Here is a 27,791-nt window from a genome sequence, read left to right on the forward strand (position 1 = left end):
TTTTTCTGCTGGGGTTGGTTTTTGTGCCTCTGCACAACCAAAATAATTTTTGCAGCTATTCACGCAGTCTGTGGATTATATATCAGGGTATACATATCGGGGAAGAATGAACAGGCTGGGTCTCTTTTCTCTTGAAAAAAGAAGGCGGAGGGTGACCTAATAGAGGTCTTGAAAATGATGAGAGCTTTTGATAGAGTGGATACAGAGAAAATGTTTCCACTTGTGGAGAAGAGCATAACTAGAGGCCATCAATGTAAGATGGTCACCAAGAACTCCAATAGGGAATTCAGAAGAAACTCCTTTACCCAGAGAGTGGTGAGAATGTGGAACTCGCTCCCACAGGGAGTGGTTGAAGCGAATAGTACAGATGCATTTAAGGGGAGGCTAGACAAACATCTGAGGGAGAAGGGAATAGAGGGTTATGCTGATAGATTTAGGTGAGGAAAGACGGGAGGAGGCTCGAGTGGAGCATAAATGCCGGCATGGACTGGTTGAGCCGAATGGCCTGTTTCTGTGCCCGTATGTCCTAAATAGTCTTATGTAGTACTTGGCCACAATCCCAACAGCAACAACAACTGTGTTCCGCCACGACATCATCAGAAAAAACTGGACTCCGACCAAAAGAAGGAGAAACATAGAAACATAGAAGATAGGAGCAGGAGTAGGCCATTCGGCCCCTCGAGCCTGCTCCGCCATTCAATGAGATCATGGCTGATCATCCAAACTCAGTACCCTGTCCCTGCCTTCTCCCCATATCCCTCGATTCCTTTAGCCTTAAGAAATATATCTAACTCCTTCTTGAATATATTTAATGAATTGGCTTCAACTGCCATCTGTGGTAGAGAATTCCACAGGTTCACCACTCCCTGGGAGAAGAAATTCCTCCTCCATCTCTGTCCTAAATGGCTTACCCCTTATCTTTAGACTGTGACCCCTGGTTCTGGACTCCCCCACCATCGGGAACATCCTTCCTGCATCTAGTCTGTCTGGTCCTGTTAGAATTTTATAAGTTTCAATGAGATCCCTTCTCACTCTTCTAAACTCCAGCGAGTATAAGACCAATCGACCCAATCTCTCCTCATACGTCATTCCTCCAATCCCAGGTATCAGTCTGGTGAATCTTCGCTGCACTCCCTCCATGGCAAGAACATCCTTCCTCAAATAAGGCGACCAAAACTGCACACAATACTCAAGGTGTGGTCTCACCAAGGCCCTGTACAACTGCAGCAAGACATCCTTGTTCCTGTACTCGAATCCTCTCGCTACGAAGGCCAACATACCATTTGCCTTCTTAACCGCCTGCTGCACCTGCATGCATACCTTCAGCGACTGGTGCACAAGGACACCCAGGTCTCGTTGCACTTCCTGTTCTCCCAATCTATTGCCGTTCAGATAATCTGCCTTCCTGTTTTTGCCACCAAAGTTGATAACCTTGCATTTATCCACATTATACTGCATCTGCCCAATCACCCAACCTGTCCAACTCATACTGGAATTTCTCAGCATCCTCCTCACAGCGCACACGCCCACCCAGCTTTGTGTCGTCTGCAAACTTGGAGATATTACATCTAGCTACCTCGTCTAGATCATTAATATATATTGTGAATAGCTGGGGTCCTAGCACCGATCCCTGCGGTACCCCACTAGTCACTGCCTGCCACTTGGAAAAAGAGCCGTTTATTCCAACTTTTTGCTTCCTGTCTGCCAGCCAGTTCTCTATCCAAGTCAGTACCTTGCCCCCAATCCCATGTGCTTTAACTTTACACGCTAATCTCTTAGGCGGGATCTTATCGAAAGCCTTCTGAAAGTCCAAATACACTACATCCACTGGTTCTCCCTTATCTATTCTACCAGTTACATCCTCTCAAAATTCCAGTAGATTAGTCGAGCACGATTTACCTTTTGTAAATCCATGTTTACTTTGTCCGATCCTGGGAGGGATCACCAAAAGCTTCATCAGAGGTGGGTTTTAAGGGCGTCCATCAAGGGGGAAGAGGGTGCTTGAGAAGTTTATGGAGGGAATTCACTCCCTTGAGGCCCAGGCAGCTGAAGGTACAGCTGCCAATAGTGAGTTGAAGGTGGGATACATGAGGCCAGAGTCAGAGGAAAGGAGACTTCAAGGGAGAGCGGTTATCTGGCTAGAGGAGGTTACGGAGATAGGGGTGAGGCCATGAAGGGATTTAAAGACAACAATGAGAATTTTAAATTAGAAATGTTGGGGGGCCTGGGAGGACAGGGATGATGGGTGAGGAAGACTTGGTGTTGGATAGGATAGTCAGCGGCGATAAACTGAAGTTTGCAGAGAGTGCAGAAACAAAACTGGGCAGGAGAGCATTGGAATAGTGTCCAGAGGTGATAGAGATGGATGAGGGTTTTAGCAGCAGATGGGCTGAGTTGGGGGCAAAGGTAGGTGATGTTACGGAAGTGAAAGTAGACAGTATTTGGGATGGAGAGGATATGGGGTTGAATATGACACCGAAGTTGCAAACAATCTAGTGCAGCCTGAGACAATGGCCAGGGAGGTAAATTGGTGGCAATGGTAGAGTTTATGGCAGGGTTTGAAGATGATGGCTTCGAGCTTCCAGTATTTAACTGGAGGAAATTGGCGCTCATGCAGGGCTAATGTTGGATTAGCAGTCTGACAACCGTGTGGCATGGAGGGGCTGAGACAGGTGATGGAGGTAGAGCTGGGTGTCATCAGTGTACATGTGGAAGATGACCCTCTTTCCCTCCACCCCCCCCCCCCCCCGCCCCCCCAACCACCGTGCCTATGGATGATGTTGCCATGGGGCAGATGAGGAAGAATAGGGGGCCGAGGTTAGATCCTTGGGTGACTCCAGAGGTAACGCTGTTTGGGTGGGAAGAGAAGCCATTGCTGGGGATGCTCTTGGCTATGATTGGATAGGTAAGGGTGGGGTTACAGGGATAGGGTGGGATATGTGTTGGTGTAGGGGTTACGGGGATCGGGTGGGATATGTGTCGGTGCAGGCTCGATGGGCCGAAATGGCCTCTATCTGCACTGTGGGGTTTCTGTGATTCTGTAAGAATGGACCCAAGTGATGGCAATCCCACTGAGCTGGGCAATGGATGGGAGGTGTTGGAGGAGCAGTGCATAGTCTATGTTAAAGGCGGAAGAGGCCAAGGAGGGATAATGTACCTCAATCCCAGAGAATGTCATGTGTGACTTTGGTAAGGGCAACTTTGGTGCTATGGCAGAGCCAGATACCTGCTTTGGAGAGTTCCAGCATGGAGTTTTGGGAAGATGGGTATGGATTTGGAAGGTGACAACACATTGAAGGATTTTGGAGAGGAAAGGGACGTTGGAGATGCGGTGTAGTTTGGAAGAACAGAGGGGTTGAGGTTAGGTTCATTTGAGGAGGGGGTATGTTGATGGCAGTTATGAAAGGAGGGGGACTGTACCTGAGGAGAGGGAACCATTACATTGCCAGCAAGCATGGCGGCCAGGAAAGGAAGTTGGGTGGTCAACAATTTGGTGGGAATGGGGTCAAAGGAGTAGGAGGTGGGTTTCATGGACAAGATGACCTCCAAGAGGGCATGAGTGGAGCTGGGGGAGATGCTAGAGAGCGATGTTAGTTCTGGGCGAGGGTGGGAGCAGCCTGGGTAGAGGTTTGGTTTGGTGGGTAGGGTTAAGGAGGGGAAAAGCAACAGAAGCAGCTGAATGAAAGGTCACAATCTTAGTGACGAAGAAGTACATGACCTCCTTGCACTGGTCGGAGGTGAAGGGAGAGGGGTTTAGGTGAGTTCAGAGAGGAGGGAGAGCTGAGATGGAGATTGAAATCGGGACTAGTTACTTAGTACAGAGGCTGATGGGAAATAATTTGCTTAGAACCTCAGGTTGGGGGCGGGGTGATGGCAGGGGGCATGTGGTAGATAATGTGAATTTTAAAGACAAGATGAGATCTTCAAAGGAGAAGGTAACAGTAGAGAAGGAGGCGAGACCAAGTTGTGATTTGGTGATGAGGGCCACAACACTGCCATAGCAATTTGGGTGGAGTAGGTGGTAGAAAGTATAGCCAGGCAAGGTGGCTTCACTAAGGGCATGAACCAAGTTTCAGTCAGCCAGGGTGTCCATGCAAGCATCCACAATAAGGTCATGGATGACTAGGGCCTTCATGAGTGAGCGGACATTCTGGAGGGAAATGCGGAGGGGCCGGTGATTGTTGATCCACTGACTGAGTCCAAAGGGGCAATAGTGGATGAGGTGAGCAGGATGGTCGGGAGGTTGACGCGTTTGGCTCTCAGTGGGCATGCTAGTTGGGAAGGCCGGCGAGAGAGGAGGATGGGGCAGTTGAGATTGCCACCCGACGGGTATCTCGATGGGCACTTTGGACAATGCCAAGAGAGGCACAAAGGGGACCCGAGTGCTTATTCAAGGGGGATTCACACTTGGGATGGCAGCAAGAGAGTGGGAAGGCAGAGGAGGAGTTGGGGTCTGGATTGGAGGGTCGAAGTACCCAAGAGGGGGGAAATGAAAGATGGTATGACCTGCTGACAGGAAAGGCAGGAGAATGGACTGGGAGGAGTCGAGAGGAAAAAAAGGAGATACACAAGGAATGAACTCTGGTCCAGAGCGGCAGGATTGTGCACATGAATGGTCACTGTGAATTCAGGTTACATGAGCATGGCGGACCCTCAGAGAGCGTGTCCTGGCCATAAATGGAGGACTGTGAGGAGACGATACACAAGAGAAAGATACCCCTGATGGATTAGGATTTAAAACATGTTTGTTTGCTACAATGGCGGGGTGGAGGGGCTGGTTAGCTTAGCTTAGTCAAATACCCCGTCTCGTCTCCTACGTGAAAAATGTCCACTTGGCAGCGGTGGTTTGCAGGTAGCCATGCAACACCACCAAAGGAAGAGCCTTCAGGAGAGGAGAGCAAGAAATTGAAGCTGCACTGCTTGGTGACAATATTGGTTTTTTTACTGAGATTTTAAGAGCAGGGACATGTGGAAGGGAGAGAAAAGCCAATGCGCGCTCCCAGCAAAGATGAAGAAAATTAAACAAACATAACTCGGAAGTAATGGTCTTTGTGGAAGTAGCACCGACACTGATTTTCAAGATTAAATGACTCAAATCAGATGGCTCTTGCATCTTCAAGCTGGCTAACTGCTTTGAATCCTTATAAGAACATAAATAGGAGCAGGAGTAGGCCATTCGGCCCTTCGAGCCCGCTCCGCCATTCAATAAGATCATAGCTGATCTTCTACCTCAACTCCCACGCTATCCCCATGTTCCTTAATTCCCTTAGTATCCAAAAATCTATCGATCTCTGTCTTAAATATAGAGAATTCCAAAGATTCCCCACCCTCTGAGTGAAGAAATGTCTCCTCATCTCAGTCCGAAATGGCCGACCCCTTATTGTGAGACTGTGATCCCTGGTTCTAGACTCCCCAGCCAGGGGAAACATCCTCCCTGCATCTACCCTGTCAAGTCCCTTAAGAATTTTATGTTTCAATGAGATCACCAATATAGGCCTAGTCTACTCAATCCCTCCTCATGGGATGATCCCCCTCATCCCAGGAATCAGTCTAGTGAACCTTCGTTGCTCACCCTCTAAGGCAAGTATATTCTTCCTTGGGTAACGAGACCAAAACAGCCCACTACTCCAGGTGTGGTCTCACCAAGACCCTATATAATTGTAGTAAGACTTCTTTCTCTCATACTCCAATTCCTTTGTTATAAAGGCTAGCATACCATTTTCTTTCCTAATTGCATGCTGTATCTGCATGTTAATTTTCTGTTATTTGTGCACAAGGACACCCAGGTTCCTCTGAATACCAATATTTCCTAGTCTCTCGCCATTTAAAAAAGATTCTGCTTTTCAATTTTTCCTACCAAAGTGGACATCTTATTGCAGAATCCCACGTGTCCTAATAGAAATTTGTAACTTTTTTTCATCCCAATTTTCTCTCCGCTTCATCCTCTCTTGACGTTACATTTGTTCCCATTCCATCAGTGCCTCCTTTTTATATTCTCGTCCATGTTTCGATCCATCCATGACCTTGTCTCTTCCTATCTCTATAACCTCCTCCAACCCTCCAAGAACTCTACATTGCTCCAACTCTGGCTTCTTGTGTATCCCCCACTCCCTTCGCCCCACCATTGCCAGCTGTGCCTTTGGCTGTCTAGGCCCTAAGCTCTGGAATTCTCTTCCCAAATCTTTTTGCACCTCCACCTCGCTCTCCTTTAAGACTCTGCTTAAAATCTACCTCTTCGACCAAGTGTTTGGTCACCTGTCCTAATGTTGTCGTTTTTGGCTCGGTGTTAGATTTTTGCCTGATTTACGCTCCTGTGAAGCGCCTTGGAATGTTTATTATGTTAAAGGTGCTATATAAAAGCAAGTTGTTGTTGTTGACTTTCCGCTGGAGTGCGGGTTAGGTTAGTCCAAAGATGTGTGGGTTAGGTTGATTGGCTGTGATAAATTGACCCTTAGTGTTAGGGGGATTAAATACGTGGGGTTACGGGGATAGGGTAGGATATGTGTTGGTGTTGGTGTAGGTGTAGGGGTTACAGGGATCGGGTGGGATATGTGTCGGTGCAGGCTCGATGGGCCGAAATGGCCTCTATCTGCACTGTGGGGTTTCTGTGAATTCTGAGAGGTTCCATTGTACCCAGTAAGGCTCAGTACCTTGCAATTATTCATATGAAACCTAATGACGAGTGTCAGCAGGATTTTTAACTGGGGTTGGGAGCCCAGTTCTTTCCTCACCCAACATCAACATGTGCACTCTTAGCAGGGGTTGTGAGTTAACAAGCTTGAGTGGGGGCCCTGGCTGACTTTCTTAACTCTCTCCTCCCAACTAAACCCATGGACACCGAACCCAACTGGATGCCGCCTTCTTGCCCTGGCTGAGACCTGCTAAATCAGCGTAGGTCAGTGATTGAACCTGGGAATGTTCTTGGTCGGCAACTCGCTGGATAAACCTGAGTAATTGTATGAACATGGAATTTGATAAATTTATCCACCCCACATATTTTTTAAAAGGCAGAGTCAATGTACTCCACCCTTAAAGTCCGTGGCTTTTGCTTTTGACCGTCTATCTTGGCTGGAATGAGTGAAATGTGGATTTCCTCCACCTTTTAAGCTAGTGATCTACTATGCTTGACTGACTGGACAGGTGCTTGTTGTGGATGAAGGTCATCTTTCCTTGGCCCAGATAGAGCGTGGAACAATGCTTTGTTGCCACCACACTGACTGTATAATCGCAGCGTAGAATGATGATTCTCTCCTGTACGGTTATTATGGGAAATGTGTGGGTGGAGTAAGCATTACTGCATGCTCTCTCTGTCCTGCTCTGCTTCTATCGCTGCGTAAACTGCACCCTCCACATAGAGGGATTTGGCTTCAGAGGAAGAGACTATATCTGATAGAGCACTGCATCAAAGTTAAGTAGGATTAGTTCAGCCACCTGATCTGTTGGCGCTTAGGACATCTCACTTTAGCTTAATCTGAAATGTTGGCACCCAGCACACCTCACTGGATGACTCGTGAGCTTTGGACAGAATTCTGACCGCAAGCAGGCTTATAATTTGAGGATTTCTAGAGGTTTAATACATTTGCACACTTGATGGCGTGCAGGAATTTTGATTATGATTGACGTATCCTCAAGAAACATCATCTGTTTCCTTGATTCTGATCATTTCATTGCTGCACCTTGTTGCGAAAAGTAACTCATTCAGGTATCTTCCACAGCAGAGGAGAGAAGCAGAGTTTGACTGATTCCAGGGAACCTTATGCTTAGCATGAAACAAAGACTTGCATTTGTATAGCCCTTTTCACAACCTTGGGACATCCCAAATGCTTTACAGCCATTGAACTACTTTTGAAATGTATTCACTGCTGTAATGTAGGAAACACGGCAGCCAGTTTGCGCACAGCAAGCTCCCACAAACGGCAATGTGATTATGATCAGAGTCCATTTTTTTTTTTAGTGACTTTGGTTGAGGGATAAGTATTGGCCACTCCTCTGTTCCTTGAAATAGCGCTATGGGATCTTTTGCGTCCACCAGAGAGGGTAGACAGGGCCTCTGTTTAATGCCTCATCCAGAAGACGGCACCTTGGACATTACAGCACTCCCTCAGTACTGGACCGGAGTGTCGGGCTAGATTATGTGCTCAAGTCTCTGAATGAGACTTGAACCCACAACAATGCAAAATGCATTCACAAACTTGTCGATAAGTAGTGCCACACATGGTGCCAGCACCTCTGCCAGTTTTTTTTACCCCAGCAGAACTTGGCAATGGCTGTGAAAAACCACCCTGTGTCTGAAAAATATATCCATCGCCCTCTTAAACTTTATAGCGCCTTCGGCTGCCACTGCCTCCCTGGGTAGATTATATCACAGCAGCTTGTGTTCATACAGTTTATAAAAAAAAAAAAAAAAGCCCAGGACACTTCACAAATGGGTATGAAAACCGATGCTGATCCAGGTAAGAGATTAGTAGGGGTGACCAGAGGCTAGGTGAAGAGATGGCGTTTTTAAAGATGCAGAGAGACGGGATGGAGAAGGATGTTCAACTTGGCATAGCTGCAGCCTCTGCTATCAATGGTGGGATGAAGGTAGGGTCAATTTATAGAAGGTCAGAGGAAAAGTTTTCTTGAGGATATAGGGCTGGAGCAGATGGCCGAGTCGGGCGTGGCATCGTCATGCATCAGTTTATAAACAAAGACAGGAACTTTGAATTGAATATAATGGGGACAGGGAGCCAATGTAGGTCAGCAAGGATGGGGTTAATGGGCAAGCAGGGCACGGTGAGGATGTGTGACCGAGTTTTGAATAAGTTACAGTTTGAGGATGGGAGGTCAGCAAGGAAATCCTAAAGAGTAAGAGTCTGGAGGAGAGAATGACATGGAGAAGGGTTCTGGTGGCAGAGGTAGACTTGGAGGTAGGCCATGTCGCAGTGGTAGAAGTAAGCAGAATTGGTGAATAGGATGTGATGACTAAAACTCGGCTCCGAGTCAAACAGGAAACAAAAGTTCTGGTTTAGTCCGAGAAACTGTTCGGGGTGCGCGGGGGGCGGATAGAGTCAGTGGTAAAGGAGCAGAAGTTTTGGCGGGGGCTGAAGTCCATGGCTTAGGCCTTCCCAACATTGAGCTGGAGGAAATTGTGACTCATCCAGGACGTGATGTCGAAGAAGCAGTCTGACGGCACAAACAGTCAGCGGTCCAGAAAAGCAGTAGAGAGATGGAGCTCGGTATCCTAAGAAAATTGGTATCATACCTGCAAGTAATGTCACTGATCAGTAGATAAGGAAGAAGAATGGTTCTTGGGCGATCCGGGAGGTGACTGTGTGGCAGGGGGAAGGGAAGCCATTGCTGAAAATGCACTGGCTGCATTTGGATAGGTAGGAATTGAATGATAAAAGGCAGTCCCATGATGCAGGAAAGGTGCTGGAGGAGGATGGCATGGTCGGCTGCATTGAGTGCTGCAGGAAGGTTACTCAATGCTAATGTACTATTGTCATAGTCACAAAGAATGTTTGTGACTTAAACTAGGGTCTTATTGGTACTAAGAAGTATGGAAGCTGGACTGGAGGAATTCAAACGGAGTTTCAAGAGCGATACACATGGAAATGGGAGGTTGTAAATGTGGTCATTGGAAGGACAGATAGGTCAAGGGTGGTTTTATTGAGGCGGGGAGCATTGATTGTGCCATCCTTAAGCTGTTCAACCTAAGATTTTGTTAGAAAAAGGATCTGGAGGTGAAAAACTGTCATTTCCTGTCATTTGTTTTGTGCGACTGTTTGTTTCCCCTCCCAAGCTCTGTGATTTTGAAACTTCTGTGAAGTTTGTGATCATAGCTCAGGAATGTTGCGACTTTTGAAACGCAACATTTTGTTAAAGCACAGCACAATTACGTGTTGAATTCCTCTGCTCCGCCCCAACGCTTTGAAGCAGGTCGGCACGCTGTACCAGAGTGACGTCGTTCCACTTCCCACTGTAGCCATCCTGTGACCCCACTCTGAGTTTTCTGAATGATGGCAGTTTTGTGCACTGGGCCCATGTCCACCAAGAACTGCATTGAGGTCGATAGCTGAAGTCAAAAGGTGGAAGAAATGTTCGAGTTGATCTGTGGTATATTTGAGCTCCCATCCCAGATGTGAGCAGTCAGTGCCCACCCAATGCAACAGTAGCCTGGCTGTGTGCCTTGCATTTCCAAATGGTCACTTGAAGAAACTTCAAAGTTTGCCTTTCCGTGATGCTGGATACTGGCACCATGGTACTAAGCCATGCAGGCCCGAAGGTCTTGGCTTCGAATCTTGGACTGTGCTGTGCGCATCAATGTCCCAACTGGGGTAGCAGTGGGGTGCTGCAATTGGCCTCTCTTCCTGGGTTAGTGAGAGGAAGTATTGGCCCGGGCAGTCACTCTTGACTGCTGTCCGATTTCTCCTTGCGGGAACGTGCATTTGTGCAGATGTCCGATTGGGCCTCGGCTGTTGTATTTCAGCACCGGCACGATGGGCTGAATGGCCGCCTCCTGTCCTGTATGATTCTCTATTGAATAGCCTGTTGGAGGGTTACTGTGTTTGCCGAAGCACACCGTAACAAGAGCAGTTACCTAAAGGGGAAAAAAATGTTAAGAATTACAGATCGCTTCAGGTAGTGACTACACCTCATTTAAAGGTGGGCAACATTATTGCCTTGAAATTGGCTTTGTTATTTGGCACCACAACCTGCCTGGACGATGTGATGTGTAATAAAGCTTAATAATGCTTCATTTTAGCACAATGCTATATTAACGGCCATTTCCCCTCCGATGAGTCAGTGCACCTTATCTAAATGGGATCTTGCAACTGCTTGTTTGTAGAGTTAGTGTTTGCCCCTTAGCAGTAGAATTTGGCACCGTGTGCCGAGCTACTGGGAATATGTTCAGTGAGTTCTCTAACGTTTACTCCATTTGCTTTAATTTCCTGTGATGTTTGAGTGTATCGGAAATAATTATTTGCGCTCTGTGCTTTGTTTTAGAAAAACATTGAGCTGGTTGTCAGTTGCTGAATGTCCAGATGGTCTGGTTGCACCACAGAACGGTAGAATTTAGATGTCCTCCTCGTACTTAATTCCTGATCTCAAACTGGCTCTTGGGCTTGTGTGGGAAGCGGGGGGGAATGGAGGAGATGAAACACATCTTGCTTTCCACTAACTAAAACATTTTACCTTTTAAAACGTTTTTTGAACACACATGGTCTAATCTTTCTCCAGCTTTATGTAATGCTATTTAAGAACATAAGAAGCAGGAGTAGGTCATACGGCCCCTCGGGCCTGCTCCGCCATTCAATAGGATCATGGCAGATCCGAACCTAGACTCGCGTCCACTTCCCTGCTCGCTCCCCGTAACCCCTAATTCCCTTATCTGCTAGGACAATGTCTATCTCCATTTTAAATTTATTTAATGTTGCAGCTTCCACAGCTCTCTGGGGTAGCAAATTCCATAGATTTACTACCCTCTGAGTGAAGAAGTTTCTCCTCATCTCAGTTTTGAAAGGGCAGCCCCTTATTCTAAGATTATGCCCCCTAGTTCTAGTCTCACCTATCAGTGGAAATATCCTCCCCGCATCCACCCGATCAAGCCCCCTCACAATCTTATGTTTCGATAATTTGTTGCATTCGTATTTCTGCTGATGGCGCCTGAGGGGGTGGTAAGGATCGGGCCGTCCCCCAGATGGGAGATGCTGTTGGCAGCCATTCATTTGAATAATCTGTGCATGAGCTAAACACACAGCCTGCCGTACAGGCCAGCAATGCTGCCCTATACAGTGCTTCCCCAGCGATCTTCACTGGGTGCTTCATTTTTCACTCGTACATTAATTTGCTCTGCTCTTCTCCTGAAGCCACTGAGTCCTTCCTGCAGCACAGTTCCACGCGCCTAGATTACCCTGTCTACCTCATTATTCACGTTGGCCTCAATGATGACTGTTGACTGGCTATTCATCGGCATGGAGCATCATAAAAAAACTGATCCTGTCCGACCCCAATGCCACCGGCAACAGCTTGATTTTATATAACACCTTTTAATGTTTAAAAGAAAATCCTAAGATGCTTTGCAGATGGGCAAATGGAAAACAGACAACCACATCCAGCCCTGGAATTCCCTCCCTAAATCTCTCCACCTCTCCTCCTTTTAAGGCGCTCTTTAAAACCTACCTCTTTGACCACGCTCCTGTCCTAATATCTCCTTCCCTGGCTCGGTGTTGAATTTTGTCTGATTTTAAAGCTCCTCTGAAGTGCCTTGGAACATTTTTACGACGTTAAAGGTGCAATATAAATGTGAGTTGTTGTTGAACCCGAGGTCAGTTGTTGCATTCTAACTGCTCTCTTGGCTGAGATCAACCAGTTCAGTCTCCTGGTGTGAACCCAATCTGTGCTTCCGGGTCTGTACGGTTGAGCTGCTCCCTGGATAAACTTGCTTGGCCACTGGGGGGGGGGGGGGGGGGGGGGGGGAGAAAGAGAGAGATCCTCCAGTTCTAGTGTATGTAAAAGTGCTAACCATCCTGTACCCCCCCCTCCGCCCCCCCCCCCCCCCCCCCCCCCCAGCCAACACTTCCCTGATGCAGAGAAGCTAAACAGCTGTTAAATGCAGGTCTGAAAGTCCATTTGCACATACAGGTACTTTGGAAAAAGGTGCAGGCATTTCACAACGCAGTTTAACCTTTTGACAGTGCTGCCCCTCGACATTCTGCACCATTGTTCCTGTAACCAGTCTGGGCAAGTACGGAGGGTGAAGCTACACAGAATGCCATGTCCTCCAGGACAAATTTTAAACACTCCGGGAGGTCCTTTTCTCTGATTTTTTTTGCTGCTTGTTTTACACTCCTCCAATAATTTACATTTTAAATTGTCATGAACTTGTTTTGTGCTACCAACAAGTAGCAAATTAGTGGTGTTTACTGGAAATTGCAATATAAAACAAAAAAAAGGCATCATTATACTTGCGTCGCATTTTATTCCTACGAACGTTGTTAACCCTTTCACTGACCTGGTTCTGGTCAGACAACATAATAGCCCAATCGTTAATTGCTGCTGAATGTTAATATCTTTAAGCTTTTCACAGCTTCCTACATCTCTTTCATTTAGCAATGCTGCACACCAGTTTTTAAACCAAAAATAGGGAGAGTGCTTTATTGGAGCAATACACACTAATGTACCTAAAATGCAGTCTATTTAACCAGTGCGGGCTTGGCTGAGTTACTGGCCAGCTTGACTACAAGTACGAAGGTTGTGGGTTCAAGACCTACTCCAAGACTGAAGCCCACGATATGGGCAGGCCTACAAATGCTGCACTGCTGCAGGCGCCTCTCAATGAAACCAAACACCGCGGGATGATTTGCAACATTAAAGGTGCTACATAAATGCAAGTTGTTGTCGCCTTTTCTAGTAGACGTCAAAGATTCCAGCACATTGTTCAAAGAGAAAGGCCTAAAAATTCAGGTTGCTTTGAGCCTCCTGCGAAATTCAGCGGGCGGTTAGTGGCAGCAGTAACCGTAGATGACCTCATCGCCGTGCGCAGCGCCCCGCTTGCGCCCCCTGACTTACCGCCGGACGGTGTCGGGTGCCTACTTGCGGCCGGGGCGGCGCAAGTTAAAGGGGATGTGCCGGGCGGCCATTTTTGTTGCTGGCTGCCTCCTGACCCACCCGCGCCCCCCCCCCCCCCCCCACTGCGGAGTGCCAGCTGCGCTCCGTGAGCCCGGTACTTCTCTTGTGCCGGGCTCTCTTGCCGGCACTCCTGATCCCCGGGGGCCCAGCTGGGTCCTGGGTTGCGCTGTGCTGGGCCCCTCCCCTTTTAAGAAGGGGAGGAAGGCCTGCAGTACCACGCTGCGATATTCGCTCGCAGCGCCCCAAGAGGGAGGCTGGGTGCTTTCAGTAGCACCCCGCTTCCATCTTGGAGCGCTATCGGTGAATTTTGGCCGCAGGGGCTCTAATTTTTTCGGGGCGCTACGGCAAAGTTAGCACCCCAAAGGGGGCACGACTCATTTTTCCCCCAAAGAGTCTTCCTGTTGTCCTTTAGGTAACATTTCTCCCACAACAACAGATGAACTGGTCGACACTTTTTTGCCCGATCTTGCTGTGTGTAAAATGGTTACTGTGTTTGCTGCGATAAGACACTGCACTTGGAAGTAATTCACTGCAAGTGAAGCACTTCCAGCTGCATGGGTGAGATAGAGTAAGAAGTCTTTGAAGACCACATGTAAATACAGTGCTTTTGATGGGATCTGTTTTTCAGATAAATGGCAGTGTCTGCAGTAAAGCACAGCAACCCTCCTATGGGGTTGGGAGGGGGAGGGGGGCAGTGGATTACTGAACCCCCTCTCTGGTAAGCCCAACTTTGCGGACACTGGTGAAGTAACTGAGGTGGAATTGTTGTTTCCAGAAGTGATGACGAGAAAAACTAGCATTTATATAGTGCGTTTCTTCTTCTTAGGCAGTCCCTCGGAACCGAGGATGACTTGCTTCCACATTAAAAATGAGCTCGCAGGTGGCTGATTAGTCCAATGCGGGACCTACAGTCCCTGTCACAGGTGGGGCAGATGGTGGTTGAAGGGGCGGGTGGGTGGGGTGCTTGGGTTGACGTGCGCTGCTTGCACTTGGCTTCCGCTTGCTCCCGACGAAGAGACTCGAGGTGTTCGGCGCCTTCCCTGATGCTTCTCCTCCACTCTGTGCGGTCTTGGGCCAGGGATTCCCAGGTGTCGGTGGGGATGTTGCACTTTTTCAAGGAGGCTTTGAGGGTGTCCTTGAAGCGTTTCCTCTGCGCACCTGGGGCTCTCTTGCCGTGCTGGAGCTCCGAGTAGAGCGCTTGTTTTGGGAGTCTCGTATCGAGCATGCGGACAGTGTGACCCGTCCATCAGAGCTGATTGAGCATGGTCAAAGCTTCGATGCTGGGGATGTTGGCCTGAGCAAGAACACTGACATTGGTGCGCCTATCCTGCCAATGGATTTGCAGGATCTTGCGGATGCAGCGAGGTGCCTGCTGTACATGGTCCATGTCTCTGAGGCATACAGCAGGGCAGGTATCACTGAGCTTAGTGCCGGGTTTGAGGTCCTGGTCTTCGAACACTCTCTTCCTCAGGCGACCGAAGGCTGCACTGGCATACTGAACATAGTGCTAACAACCCAAGGCACTTCACAGGATCTCAACCAGACAAAACTTGACACTGAGCCAAGGAAGAAGATATTGGGGCATGTGGAGGTGAGTTTTAAGGAGTGACTTAAAGGAGGAGAGCGCGGCGGAGAGGTTTAGGGAGTGAATTCCAGAGCTTATGGCCTCGGCAGCTAAAGGCACGGCCGCCAATGATTCCCGCCTGAAGTGGCGACCCCTAGAACATCCAGAGGTACCGCTGCTGCCGCTGGCCGACACGAGGCCCCTCTCCTATTGGTTTCAGTGGAGTGGTTGCGCAGCCGGTTCCCAAAGTGTGGGTCTCATTCAGCCTGCGTTAATCCCAGTGCAAACCAGCTGGATTTGCTGCATCTGGTCACTGGGAGGGGACCCGGTTTTCTCCGGTCATTCCGCTGACTGAATTTAGTGAAACCTGGGAGGCAAAATAATCGCCGACCATCTAGCAGCTGTTTTTTTTTTTTTAATTCATGCCGTGGGCATCTCTGGGGAAAGCCGGCATTTATTGTTCACCCCGAGTTGCCCTTGTACAACTGAGTGATGTGCTCGGCCACTTCAGAAAACAGTCAGAGTCAACTACGTTGGTGTGGGACTGGAGTCACACATGGGCCAGGCCGGGTAAGAAAGAAAGAAAGACTTGCATTTATATAGCGCCTTTCACGACCACTGGACATCTCCGAGCGCTTTACAGCCATTGAAGTACTTTTGAAGTGGAGTCACTGTTGTAATGTGGGAAACGCGGCAGCCAATTAGCGCACAGCAAGCTCCCACAAACAGCAATGTGATAATGACCAGATAATCTGTGTTGTGTTGGTTGAGGGATAATTATTGGCCAGGGCACCGGGGATAATGACGGCAGGTTTCCTTCCCTGAAGGATGTTGGTGAACCAGTGAGTTTTCACGGCAATCCGACCGCTTCATGGTCATTTGTACTGATGCCAGGTTTTGTTTTATTCCGGATTTTTTAAACTGAGTTCAAATTCTCAAACTGCCATGATGGGATTTGAACGTGTTCTCTGGATTATTAGCCCAGGCCCCTGGATTACTGGTCCAGTAATAATATGATCATAAAGGACCACCTTTACTGCAACAACAACAACTTGTATTTATATAGCGCCTTTAATGTAGTAAAACGTTCCAAGGCGCTTCACTGGAGTATTTTAAGACAACAAATTTGACACCGATTCGCATAAGGATAAATTAGGGCAGGTGACCAAAAGCTTGGTCAAAGCGGTAGGTTTTAAGCAGCGTCTTAAAGGAGGAAAGAGAGGTAGTGAGGCGGAGAGGTTTAGGCAGGGAATTCCAGAGCTTGGGGCCTAGGCAACAGAAGGCACGGTCACCAATGGTTGAGCGATTTATAATCAGGGATGCTCAAGAGGGCAGAATTAGAGGAGCACAGATATCTCGGGGGTGGGGGGGGGGTTGTGGGGCTGAAGGAGCTTAGAGATGGGGAGGGGGCGAGGCCATGGAGAGATTTGAAAACAAGGATGAGAATTTTGAAATCGAGGTGCTGCTTATCCGGGAGCCAATGTAGGTCAGCAAGCACGGGAGATGGGCCAACGGGACTTGGTGCGGGTTAGGACGCGGGCAGCCGAGTTTTAGATTTTTACAGATAGTAAAATGTCCCACGGTGGAGCTTAGTGAAAGAAGTGTTGCTCAATATAAAAGCTCTCGAACCTTTCTCTGACTGGAGAGCCCACAATTTTAATCAGCCCTGGTTTTTCCGATCGCTAGCCTGTACGGAACATTCCCAGATGTCGGGGGTGGGTGTGGCGGCCGCAAAGTCGCAACTGGTCACGTTTCCAAACAGCTGCATGCGTTCCGGGGCTGTGGAATACGTTCCGCAAACAGGGCTTCCTCCATAGACTGGGAGCCAAGGGCAGCACTTCCTTGTGAAGTGGCTCTGTAATGTAAAAGGGGTCATTAGAGCACTTGTCTTTTCCTCCGCATTACTAGAACCAGCCTGTTATCTAATGCAAGAGCAACCTAAAAGAGGAGGAGCTGTCTTGTTTCCCCAGACTGAATTGAAACCATTACCTCTGAGGGCTAAAATTGACGGCTTAGTATTGGAAAATTACTCTTTTGATTTTTGTTTTATGGCTGTCATAGGGTAATAAAAAGCTCCTTTTAGAAAAAATAACTTGAAACTGCTGTGGATGTTAAAAGTTTGAGAGATTAAATCTAAAGACCTCTCGATCACATACAGCAGAGCAGCTACTTTGCATTGTTTCCAAGTTTTCAAAGGATGTTAAACAAAGACGGGTGGCTTGAGTGTGGATTAGCTGTGGAGCGGCCTATGCTTGGCGGTGCAGGTAGAACAGTGTTTGAAACACCAGGCTTGGTGCCAGAGGGTACTGCTCGTCTTGATGCTATAAAAGTGGTGTTACTTACAGCCCCAGGTATCTGTTGCACAACAATACATTAAGTGTCTTTTGTGTTCTGCGGGTCCCCGGGGAGCTGTTTTTGTGTATATGGGCAGCTGTTTGAACCGAGGTGAGCAGCTCGGTCCCACAGGATCAGAGAAAAGTCTCGCTTCAGGCAGTTCAGTCCATGTACTACTGATCATCTAATGGGGCTTAAATGTCAGGTTATCCCAGTCTTGGGTGACAGTCTGACCCTTTGGGGCTCCTGTTTGTATAAATGTAGTTGAATGTGTAAAGTGAGGACCACGGAAGAATTTGTCTCGGGAATTATTTTGGCTACCTGCAGGTGAATTGATTGCTACCAATACATGAGACCATATTGACTTCACCAGCTGCGTGTAGATGGCGCTATGATTGCAGTACCAAGTGCTTGTGGTTTAAATTTATACATCATATTCCGTTAAAGGGTTTAACAACTGGGCTGTTGCGTATGACCAGAGCTTTGACTCCTTATTATCTCTATAAGGCTGCAAAATCGTGAGTGAGTGCATTTTTACTGCCAGAATGTGGTGCCCCACTTTTGAAATTGCCCAGCCTGTTAGTTGCCTTGATGAATCAGTGGGTATAACGTTTGTGTGGCACTTAGCCATATTGGTCAAGGAATTCCCTCTGTTTGGTGGCTGATTGTGCAGTTCTGAGGGAGTGCTGCGCTGTTAGGACTTTTGGCTGTGACATTAAACCAAGGATCCTTCTGCCCCCTCGGGTCAATGTAAAAGATGCCATGGATTCGAAGAGTTGGGACGTTCTTCCCGCAGTCGATATTTATACCACAGATAAGTTAGCTGGGACAGAACTTGGTGTCAGTTTGAGTCACTTGGGGTTAGGGAAAGGTCCCTGCTTCCCTACCTTGTGACTCCTGCTGGAGTTAAGTGTAGACATTCAAGATGGGATTGGTCTTGGCTGTGATGCCCATCATGATTCTGTAATTTTCCCCCATCATTATCACTGTGTTGGTCTTGACTCGGTGGTAGCACTCTCGCCTTTGAGTCAGAAGATCATCAATTCAAGCCCATTCCAGAGACTTAAGCACATAATCAAAGCTGACACTTCAGTGCAGTTCTGAGGGAGTGCTGCGCTGTTAGAGGTGCCGACTTTTGGCTGTGACATTAAACCAAGGATCCTTCTGCCCTCTCGGATCGATGCAAAAGATGCCATGGGTTCGAAGAAGAGCAGGGACGTTCTCCCCACAGTCAATATTTATCCCACAATTAACAATTAAAACAGATTGTCTGGTCATTGCTGTTTGTGGGGCCTTGCTTGGTGCAAATTGGCTACTGCATTTCTCTACATTGCAACAGTAACTTCAAAAGTACTTAATTGACTGTAAAGCGCTTTGAGTTGGCCTGAGGAGGTGAAAGGCGCTCTATAAATGCACATTCTTTCTTTACTGGGCTCACAGCTGAGCAACGACAACTTGGGTGAAGTGCGAGGTACTTTGTGTGCACGGAACTGTGCAAGTGGAATCAAGTTTGGATTTGAAATGGGTGCTCTCTCCAGATTATTTACTGAACACTCCACATATTCATAGAAAATAATCTCTCATTTGAGCTTTGTTACAAAATGATCTGATTCGATCCTGGGCATGGAGTCTTTTCTCCCAGGCTGCCTGCCTCCACAGCACCTGCTGAAGCGAAGTAGCACAGCTGATCCAACGACTGCCTAATCAGCTGGGACTGACGGCCCGATGGTGTTGGGCAGGGTGCGCAATCATTGTTCTTCATTTTTGCAGAGTTTACTGTATAAAAGCCCGGTTGGAAATTGTGAACTCAGATTTTTCTCTTCCTCCCATAATTAGGCAGCGACCAAAGTGGAAGTTGACATGGAGAAAGCTGAGAAACTGCAAGTCATGAGGGGAGACTTCTTAAACTCTCTGGAGAATGACATTAAACCTGTAAGTACCTGAGCATGTGCACTGGTTGTGGGATTCCAAGCCACTCGCTCCAGACTAAAGTGAATGGGATGTCCATTCAGAGCCGGTGTGATTTGGCACTGGATTTGAAAGTGCCATTGACTCTGCTCTGCCTAGATTTGAACATCTGGGTTCATGAGCTCTATAAAATAGAACCTGCTGGGACCTGGTCGAGTTTCCTGTTTTTTTTTATGCTGTGCATAATGTCCTCTTCAAGGAAACATTACATGGTGTGACATTTCATCAACTCTTAGTTTTTGCTTCTGCCACATCAATACATTTTTAGTGTAATAAGTAATTGTCACACAATAGCAAGAATGGTGTGATGTCACTGGGAACATAGTGTTGTGGAACAACGAAGTGTATTGCACCATTCAACACTCCTAATGAAGGTCTCTTTCAGGCTCTACCCTACCTTCAAAAAAAGTGATTTAAAAAAAACTCAACAAAAGATATTTCAAACTTTAAAAAAAAAAGACCTAAATAGGAGTGTGGTCAGGGGTTAAATTTGCTATCGGTTACGTCATTCTATCCTCCATGTCACAACAGTTAGTCAATCTTGTATCGTTAATCCTTCAAGAAGTTACAGGTGGCTCGCTACGTTGAACCAGCATGGCACGGCACTATGAAAGGTCGGGCAGGAGTGCACTTCCCTTGCTCTTCGCCCCTCATTGTGCGCGGCTCTTGAGTTACTGTGGGAAGGCGTTGAGCAGAGGTCATGAGAATTGCTGACAACTGGAGGGTTGACTCCCATGTTGCCCTGGCATGCATCCTCTCAGCAAGATTGGTGGAGAGTTCAGAGCAGGTGACCTGCCCACCCTGCTATTTAGAGATGGGGTGTAACTAGCAGAGACCCGAGTACTGGGCACATGTTCGATGGGTCATGTACAGTGTCTACTGTAACAGACATCAGCTGAAATGTTTAATGGTGTTCAGTCCTTGCCCATGAATTTGGATAATGTTTTGGATGGTACTGGCTGACTTGCGTAAAATAATAGTTTGACAAGCTGACGTTCAGGCATGTGTGTGACATGGTTTCCCATCTCTCTCTTTCGCAGGCTTTTGGCATAAACCAGGAGGATTATGACAGCTATATCATGAATGGAATCATTGTGTGGGGCGATCCAGTCACACGGGCCCTTGATGATGGAGAGCTGCTTGTCCAGCAAACCAAGAACAGTGACCGCACTCCACTGGTTAGCGTCTTGTTGGAAGGTAGAGCCATTTTCCTTGTCCCAGCGGGATAGGGAGGGAAATAAAGGAGAAAAATCACGTGATTTCATTAAGTGTAGTGTAGGGCGAGTGGAATCGACACCTTTGGTCTCTGAATACTGCGATGACACCCAGTGGGGTACACACATCTGATATTCATCGTTAGCCCCGATGAGCAGATGACCAGGACTCTGGCCTCCTGAATACAGAGTTGACATCCAGCAGGGTTCTTGCATCCAATGAGAGGGGAAGAGGTGATTTGCTACCCCCCCCCCCCCCCCCCCCCCTCAAACCACCTTCCATGGTATGCCGGTCCTCCTGGTTAGGGGTTGTGAATCAGGTTAACGACCTGACCACCTTAATAAAAAAAATTTAAAAGGGTCTTGGGTATGGAAACAACCCCAGAGTACGGCTGCTGCTGGATGTGAAAGCAGTGGATGAAATGGATTGTCTTGTGTGCCACCAGGCACGAAAGAAAGACTGACTTGCATTTCTATAGCGCCTTTCACGACCACCGGACGTCCCAAAGAGCTTTACAGCCAATGAAGTACTTTTTGAAGTGGAGTCGCTGTTGTAATGTGGGAAATGCGGCAGGCAATTTGCGCACAGCAAGCTCCCACAAACAACAATGTGATAATGACTGCACTGGGAGTGTCCGCCTAGATTTTGCGCTCAAGTCTATAGAGTGGGACTTGAACTCTCAACCTTCTGACTCGGGAGGCGAGAGAGCTACCAAGTGAGCCACGGCTAACACCTGACTAATGTAATTTCTTATATGCTGTGCCTGATCAGTGTAATTTTTCCAAGTAACCGAGTACTCGGGTGTGTGGGATGAAGGTTTCAGACTACAGCACAACTGGATGGATATTTGACAGAGCGTTTCCTAATTTTAGATTCTGTCTCAAATCAGCATCAGGAATCATCAGCAGCAAAGCAGCACTGAAAAGAGCCCTGTCTTCCCCCTCGGGTGGGCGTAAAAGATCCCATGGCACTATTTCGAAGAAGAGCTGGGGAGTTCGCCCTGGTGTCCCGGCCAATATTTATCCCTCAACCAACATATATTATCTGGTCATTATCACATTGCAGTCTGTGGGACCTTGCTGTATGCAAATTGGCTGCCGCGTTCCCCACATTACAACAGTCACTACACTACACTTCAAAAAGTAGTTCATTGTAAAGCACTTTGGGACGTCCTGAGGTTGTGAAAGGAGCTCTTTAAATGCAAGCTCTTTCTTTTTATCAGGGGCAGTATATGGAAATTACATTGTTCAGGAGCAGTACAGTATATGGAAATTATATTGATTAGGGGCAGTATATGGAAATTACATTGATCAGGGGCAGTATATGGAAATTACATTGATCAGGGGCAGTATGTGGAAATTACATTGATCAGGGGCAGTATGTGGAAATTACATTGATCAGGGGCAGTATGTGGAAATTACATTGATCAGGGGCAGTATGTGGAAATTACATTGACCAGGGGCAGTATGTGGAAATTATATTGATCAGGGGCAGTATGTGGAAATTACATTGATCAGGGGCAGTATGTGGAAATTACATTGATCAGGGGCAGTATGTGGAAATTACATTGATCAGGGGCAGTATGTGGAAATTATATTGATCAGGGGCAGTATATGGAAATTACATTGATCAGGGGCAGTATATGGAAATTACATTGATCAGGGGCAGTATATGGAAATTACATTGATCAGGGGCAGCATGTGGAAATTATATTGATCAGGGGCAGCATGTGGAAATTATATTGATCAGGGGCAGTATATGGAAATTACATTGATCGGGGCAGTATATGGAAATTACATTGATCAGGGGCAGTATATGGAAATTACATTGATCAGGAGCAGTATGTGGAAATTACATTGATCAGGGGCAGTATATGGAAATTACACTGATCAGGGGCAGTATATGGAAATTACATTGATCAGGGGCAGTATATGGAAATTACATTGATCAGGGGCAGTATATGGAAATTATATTGATCAGGGGCAGCATGTGGAAATTATATTGATCAGGGGCAGTATATGGAAATTACATTGATCGGGGCAGTATATGGAAATTACATTGATCAGGGGCAGTATATGGAAATTACATTGATCAGGAGCAGTATGTGGAAATTACATTGATCAGGGGCAGTATATGGAAATTACACTGATCAGGGGCAGTATGTGGAAATTACACTGATCAGGGGCAGTATGGAAATTATATTGATCAGGAGCAGTATATGAGAACGAGATCAAAAAAGGTCATTCAAGCCCATTGCCACCAAAGATCCCAATGCTCTTCCTAAACCCATGTGAATCAAACCGTTCTCAATCTATCTTGACTGACATTTAAAGGTATCTGTTGACGCCGAGCTAACTAGAATTAGCATAATTTCCTGTCTTTTCTTGCCTGAGCTGGAACGTGTTTTGGCCTAAACTTCAGAGTATTCAATTCAAGTAAAAGTACATAATTAGTTGCTGTTACGTCAGTTATTTGACTATTGTGGTCGGCAGCTGGTGTTTCGTGAGAAATCTCGAGTATGCAAAATAGGTCAAGCAGTTGGTGGAAATGAAACTGCTTCTTTAACAGGAATTTTGCAGATTTCTTTCCCTCCAAATTGGCCTGTTTTTTTAAAAAAAAAAATTGCCTCCCCCAGGATGTTGCATGGCTTCTGGGTGGGTTGGGGTGGGGAGTGATGCACAAGACGCTAGTGCTGTGGGACAGGCTGGACGGGCCAGTGGGTCTTTCCCTGTCTGTCGTTGTGGTATGTTTGTAACAATGGATTGTGTGTCTGCTACATGCATGTTAGCCTGTATTGTTAATGTGGAAATATTCCAGATTTTGCTCATTTCAGTACTGGTTTTATTTTTAAACAGGACCTCCAAACAGCGGCAAGACTGCACTGGCTGCAAAGATCGCAGAGAAGTCCGGATTCCCATTCATTAAGATCTGCTCTCCTGATAAGATGATCGGATTCTCCGAGACTGCAAAATGTCAGGCCATAAAAAAGGTGACCCGTTTCAGCACTTGATCGGTCAACAGTTGTTCAGTTTCATGACTTTTTAAAAAAAAGAAAAACTCTTTCTTTAATCCCCTGCCCTGTTCTTGGTCTTTACCATCATATCCCCACCCTCCGACCACCTCTGCACAAGGCCTTGGTCCCATTCCATGTCCTGCTGGTTTTAAATGGGCTCCGAACCAGAATATCGGGGTTGATTTCCAGGCTGATTTTTGAAATGTCTGTCTTGCCGAGTCGCAGCTCGAGTGCTGGATGGAGACTTGTGTAACTGTGACTTAGTCACCCTTTCCAAGAATCATTCCTTAAGCCATGTCACTGGACTGGAATTCAGAAATTTGAGGGCAGCACCACCCTGAAGAGCTGAAGGGGGATTTCTGGTGAAAATGAAAGGAAGGTTAAAAGTTACACCCATCTTCCCTTTTATTATTTTCTCTCTCTTTCTTTGGTGTGCTCTCTTCTCACCCTGTGCTACATTCTCTGTCTCTCTCTCTCTGTCTCTCTCTCTCTGTCTCTCTCTCTCTGTCTCTGCGCCGCTCACTCTCTGCCTCTCGCTCGCTCTCTGCCTCTCTCGCTCGCTCTCTGCCTCTCTCTGGGAGTGCTGCGCTGTCAAAGATGCCATCTTTTGGATTGATCTTTAAACCGAGACCCTGTCTCCCTTCTCGGATGGATGTGAAAGATCCAACGGCACTATTCGAAGTAAAACAGGGGAGGTCTCCTGGTGTCCTGAGCAACGTTTAGCCCTCAACCGATATCACTTTATAAAAAAAACAGATTATCTGATCATTTATGTCATTGCTGTTTATTGGACTAAACATTTCTGATGTAAAAGCTGCTTTGTAGGCCAACAGGAGCCAGCTCCAGGCTGCAGCTGGTATAAGTGGGTTGCTTCACTTATGTGAGGCACTGCCACCTGGTGGCTGGAAATGCCAACCAGCAAAAGACCCACAGCTACAACATATTAACCAAACTATCGATCTCATCTGGTTAGAAAGTGCATGATTCGAGCAGACCTTGCCACAACAACAACTTGCATTTATATCGCGCCTTTAACAAAGTAAACCACACCAAGGTGCTTGGTTATCAAACCAAAATTTGACACCGAGCCACATGAGATTAGGACAGGTGACCAAAAGCTTGGTCAAAAAAGTAGGTTTTAAAGGAGGAGAGCGAGGTGGAGCGGTTTAGGGAGGGAATTCCAGAGATTGTGGCTTAGACAGCTGAAAGCACGGCCACCAATGGTGGAGCGATTTAAAATCGAGGATGCGCAAGAAGCCAGAATTGGAGGAGCGCAGAGATCTCGGAGGTTGTAGGGCTGGAGGAGTTTAGAGATGGGGAAGGGGCGAGGCCATGGAGGGATTTGAAAACGAGGATGAGCATTTTAAAATCGAGGCACTGCTTAACCGAGAGCCAATGTAGGTCAGCGAGCAGCACCGGGGGAGCTCTGAGGGAATTAGGGGTTACAGGGAGCGGGCAGTGAAGTGGACGTGAGTCTAGGTTCGGATCAGCCATGATCCTGTTGAATGGCGGGGCAGGCCCGAGGGGCCGTATGGCCTACTCCTGCTCCTACTTCTTATGTTCTTATGGGTGAACAGGACTTGGTGCGAGTTAGGATATAGGGCAGCAGAGTTTTGGATGCGCTCCAGTTTACAGAGGGAGCAAAGTGGGAGGCTGGGCCAGTCTGACTAGGCTTTAAAAAACAAACAATTACTGCTGTTAATTTGGAATCTGAAGATATTTGAATGCGCTGCTAACCTATCGCAATGTGTTATTAAACCTGGATTGCTTTTATTTAAATGACCAGGACAAGTGTTTAAAGGGACACTTGATGTACAGTTGAGTCTTTCTCACTTTTCCTTCTGCATCTCGGGCCTTGTACATCACTGCAATCCTTCAAAATCACATTGTCCTGTTGTGTTTCCTGTGACTGCTTCACCCTCCTCACCTTGTTAGGGTAAGCTATGGGATGGTAGATGGCCGAGAATGCATTAAAAGGCTGGAATTCGATTTAGTGGGTCTGATGACCTCCTCCCTGCACCAGAGAAGTCAGCACCTGATCCTCTACAGGATCCAGTCAGGTATTCCTGCCCCACAATTTTTCTGGCAACTATTGATGTTATACAGGTAGTTTTCATTGCTGTGTGTTACTGACCAATACCATTTATGCATCAGGTACAGTCGGTATGTCATTTTTGTTAAGTAAGGGTATCTAGGGATAAGGAGCTCAGGCGGGCAAATGGAGTTGAGGTGCAGATCAGCCATGATCTAATTGAATGGCAGAGCAGGCTCGAGGTGCTGGATGGCCTACTCCTGTTCCTTTTTATCCTTACAATTAAAAAAAAATACTTGAAAGACCATTTATATAGCACCTTTCACGACCTCTTGAATGCCCCAAAGTATTTGAGACAATGAAATACTTTTGAAGTTTAGTCACTGTTATGATGTAGGAAACTCAGCAGCCATTTTGTGCACAGCAAAGTCCCATAGACAACAATGTGATGATGACCAGATAATCTGTTTTAGTGATGTTGGTTGAAGGATAAATATTGGCCAGAACACCGTGGAGAATTGCCCTGCCCTGCTTTGAGAGAGTGCCATGGGATCTTTTACATTCACCTGAGCGAGCAGACAGGCCTTCAGTTGAAACGTTAAACCGAAAGACGGCACCTTCAACAGTGCAGCACTCCCTCAACACTGCGCTGATGTCCGCCTGGATCACATGCTCAAGTCTCTGGAGTAGGACTTGAACCCACAACCATCTGACTCTCTGGCGAGTGCTACCACTGAGCCACAACTGTGATCAAGGACCTTCGGGTGGATAGTATTGTGATAGAAGCCACAACACTTGTTAACAGGTTAACAGTGGCTCGCACCCCTGCTGCTTGAGTTCTGTTATGTTTCCAGGTTCAATCCCTAGCTTGTACTGAGTTACCTCACCTCCACTATGGGAGGAAGAAAAAAAAAAAATCAGTGTTCCTGTTTCTGTTCATTGGCTCCTGCTGGAAAATTAATTTATGTGGATATCGGGTGAGGATAGGATTCATGTCGACTGGGATCCCTGCCATGGCTGGCTCGCCGCTCGCCCACAATGAACAAAATGCTGGACCCAGGGCAAGTGATCGCTTACCCTTCACTGTTCCTTTACCTCCAGGGGCAGAAAATTAAATCATCTCGGAAGGTGGTATAGAGGTAGTCGCAATAAGGACAACTTTGATTTGTATAGTGCCTTTAATGTACTAAAACGGCCCAAGACGCACCACCTACAGGAAACTTTGGTTTATCCGGAGGTTGTATGTCCGGAATACTCGATCTAACGGCAAAAATCAGGAGCCGTTTTCTATAAGTTTTTTTAGTTCTCGTTCTTTTTTTTTTCTCCAGTCAGGCACTGCAAGGTCTGTAGCTATAGCAACAGCTTCAGCTAGAGACGCTTGCAGCTGCAGCCGACTCTTTTTAGAAGCTGTTGCTAAGCAACAGTGTTTGTTGTCAGATACGGAGATGAAAACCTCCGTATGCTTCAACATTAACTTTGTATGTCCGGCAGTTTTGATAGATCGGCAACACGTCGGTGCCGGATATCACAAAGTTTCCTGTACTTGTATTGTATCACTGTGATGTCAGTGGGCTATAAATGTACGGGGGTGTTCGTCTGTTCTGCAGTTGCATCAATTCCAAGTTTTCTTCGCTTCAGTCAAGATTTGAAGAACTAAATTGATCCTTGCAGCAATGGCCGAAAGGACACTGGTCCTGTACTAGAGGATCAGATTCTGGTTATATTGAGGATGGATTGCATGTAACAATAACCCTCTCGCGCAACCTGAAACCACCGAGCTGACTCCAGCTCCATCAAGGGGTGGGCAGCGGTGGGCGCGTTGAACATGACTCTCCGCATCCACGTGCATCTTCAACCCAAGACACAATCCGGGGTGGCAGTAGCGTTGACTGAAAGAATTCGAGGAAGTGCCACACTGAATTCTGTATCTATTTTCTCTCGAGTACCTTCTGTCTCTTGGTTTGCCTTTGAGCCGTTTGAATTTAAGAGGTAATATGTAGCAATCTCTTGAAATGCTACAAATTTTGCACCCAAGTGTAAGAATGGTATGT

General features: G+C 47.0%; 1 protein-coding gene across 1 annotated transcript in view; it reads left to right on the plus strand.

The window, feature by feature from the left end:
- Positions 1 to 27,791, plus strand: part of nsfa (N-ethylmaleimide-sensitive factor a) — a 294,195-nt gene that overhangs the window by 165,943 nt on the left and 100,461 nt on the right. Inside the window, exons 13-15 of the mRNA XM_085966605.1 lie at positions 19,349 to 19,444; positions 20,521 to 20,677; positions 23,551 to 23,684. Coding sequence (XP_085822731.1) covers positions 19,349 to 19,444; positions 20,521 to 20,677; positions 23,551 to 23,684 — 387 coding nt within the window. The remainder of the gene's footprint in view (positions 1 to 19,348; positions 19,445 to 20,520; positions 20,678 to 23,550; positions 23,685 to 27,791) is intronic.

Source organism: Somniosus microcephalus, chromosome 24, assembly GCF_052327205.1.
Source record: "Somniosus microcephalus isolate GS21.2 chromosome 24, FLI_Smic_1.0, whole genome shotgun sequence".
In the NCBI taxonomy this organism is placed as follows: domain Eukaryota; kingdom Metazoa; phylum Chordata; class Chondrichthyes; order Squaliformes; family Somniosidae; genus Somniosus; species Somniosus microcephalus.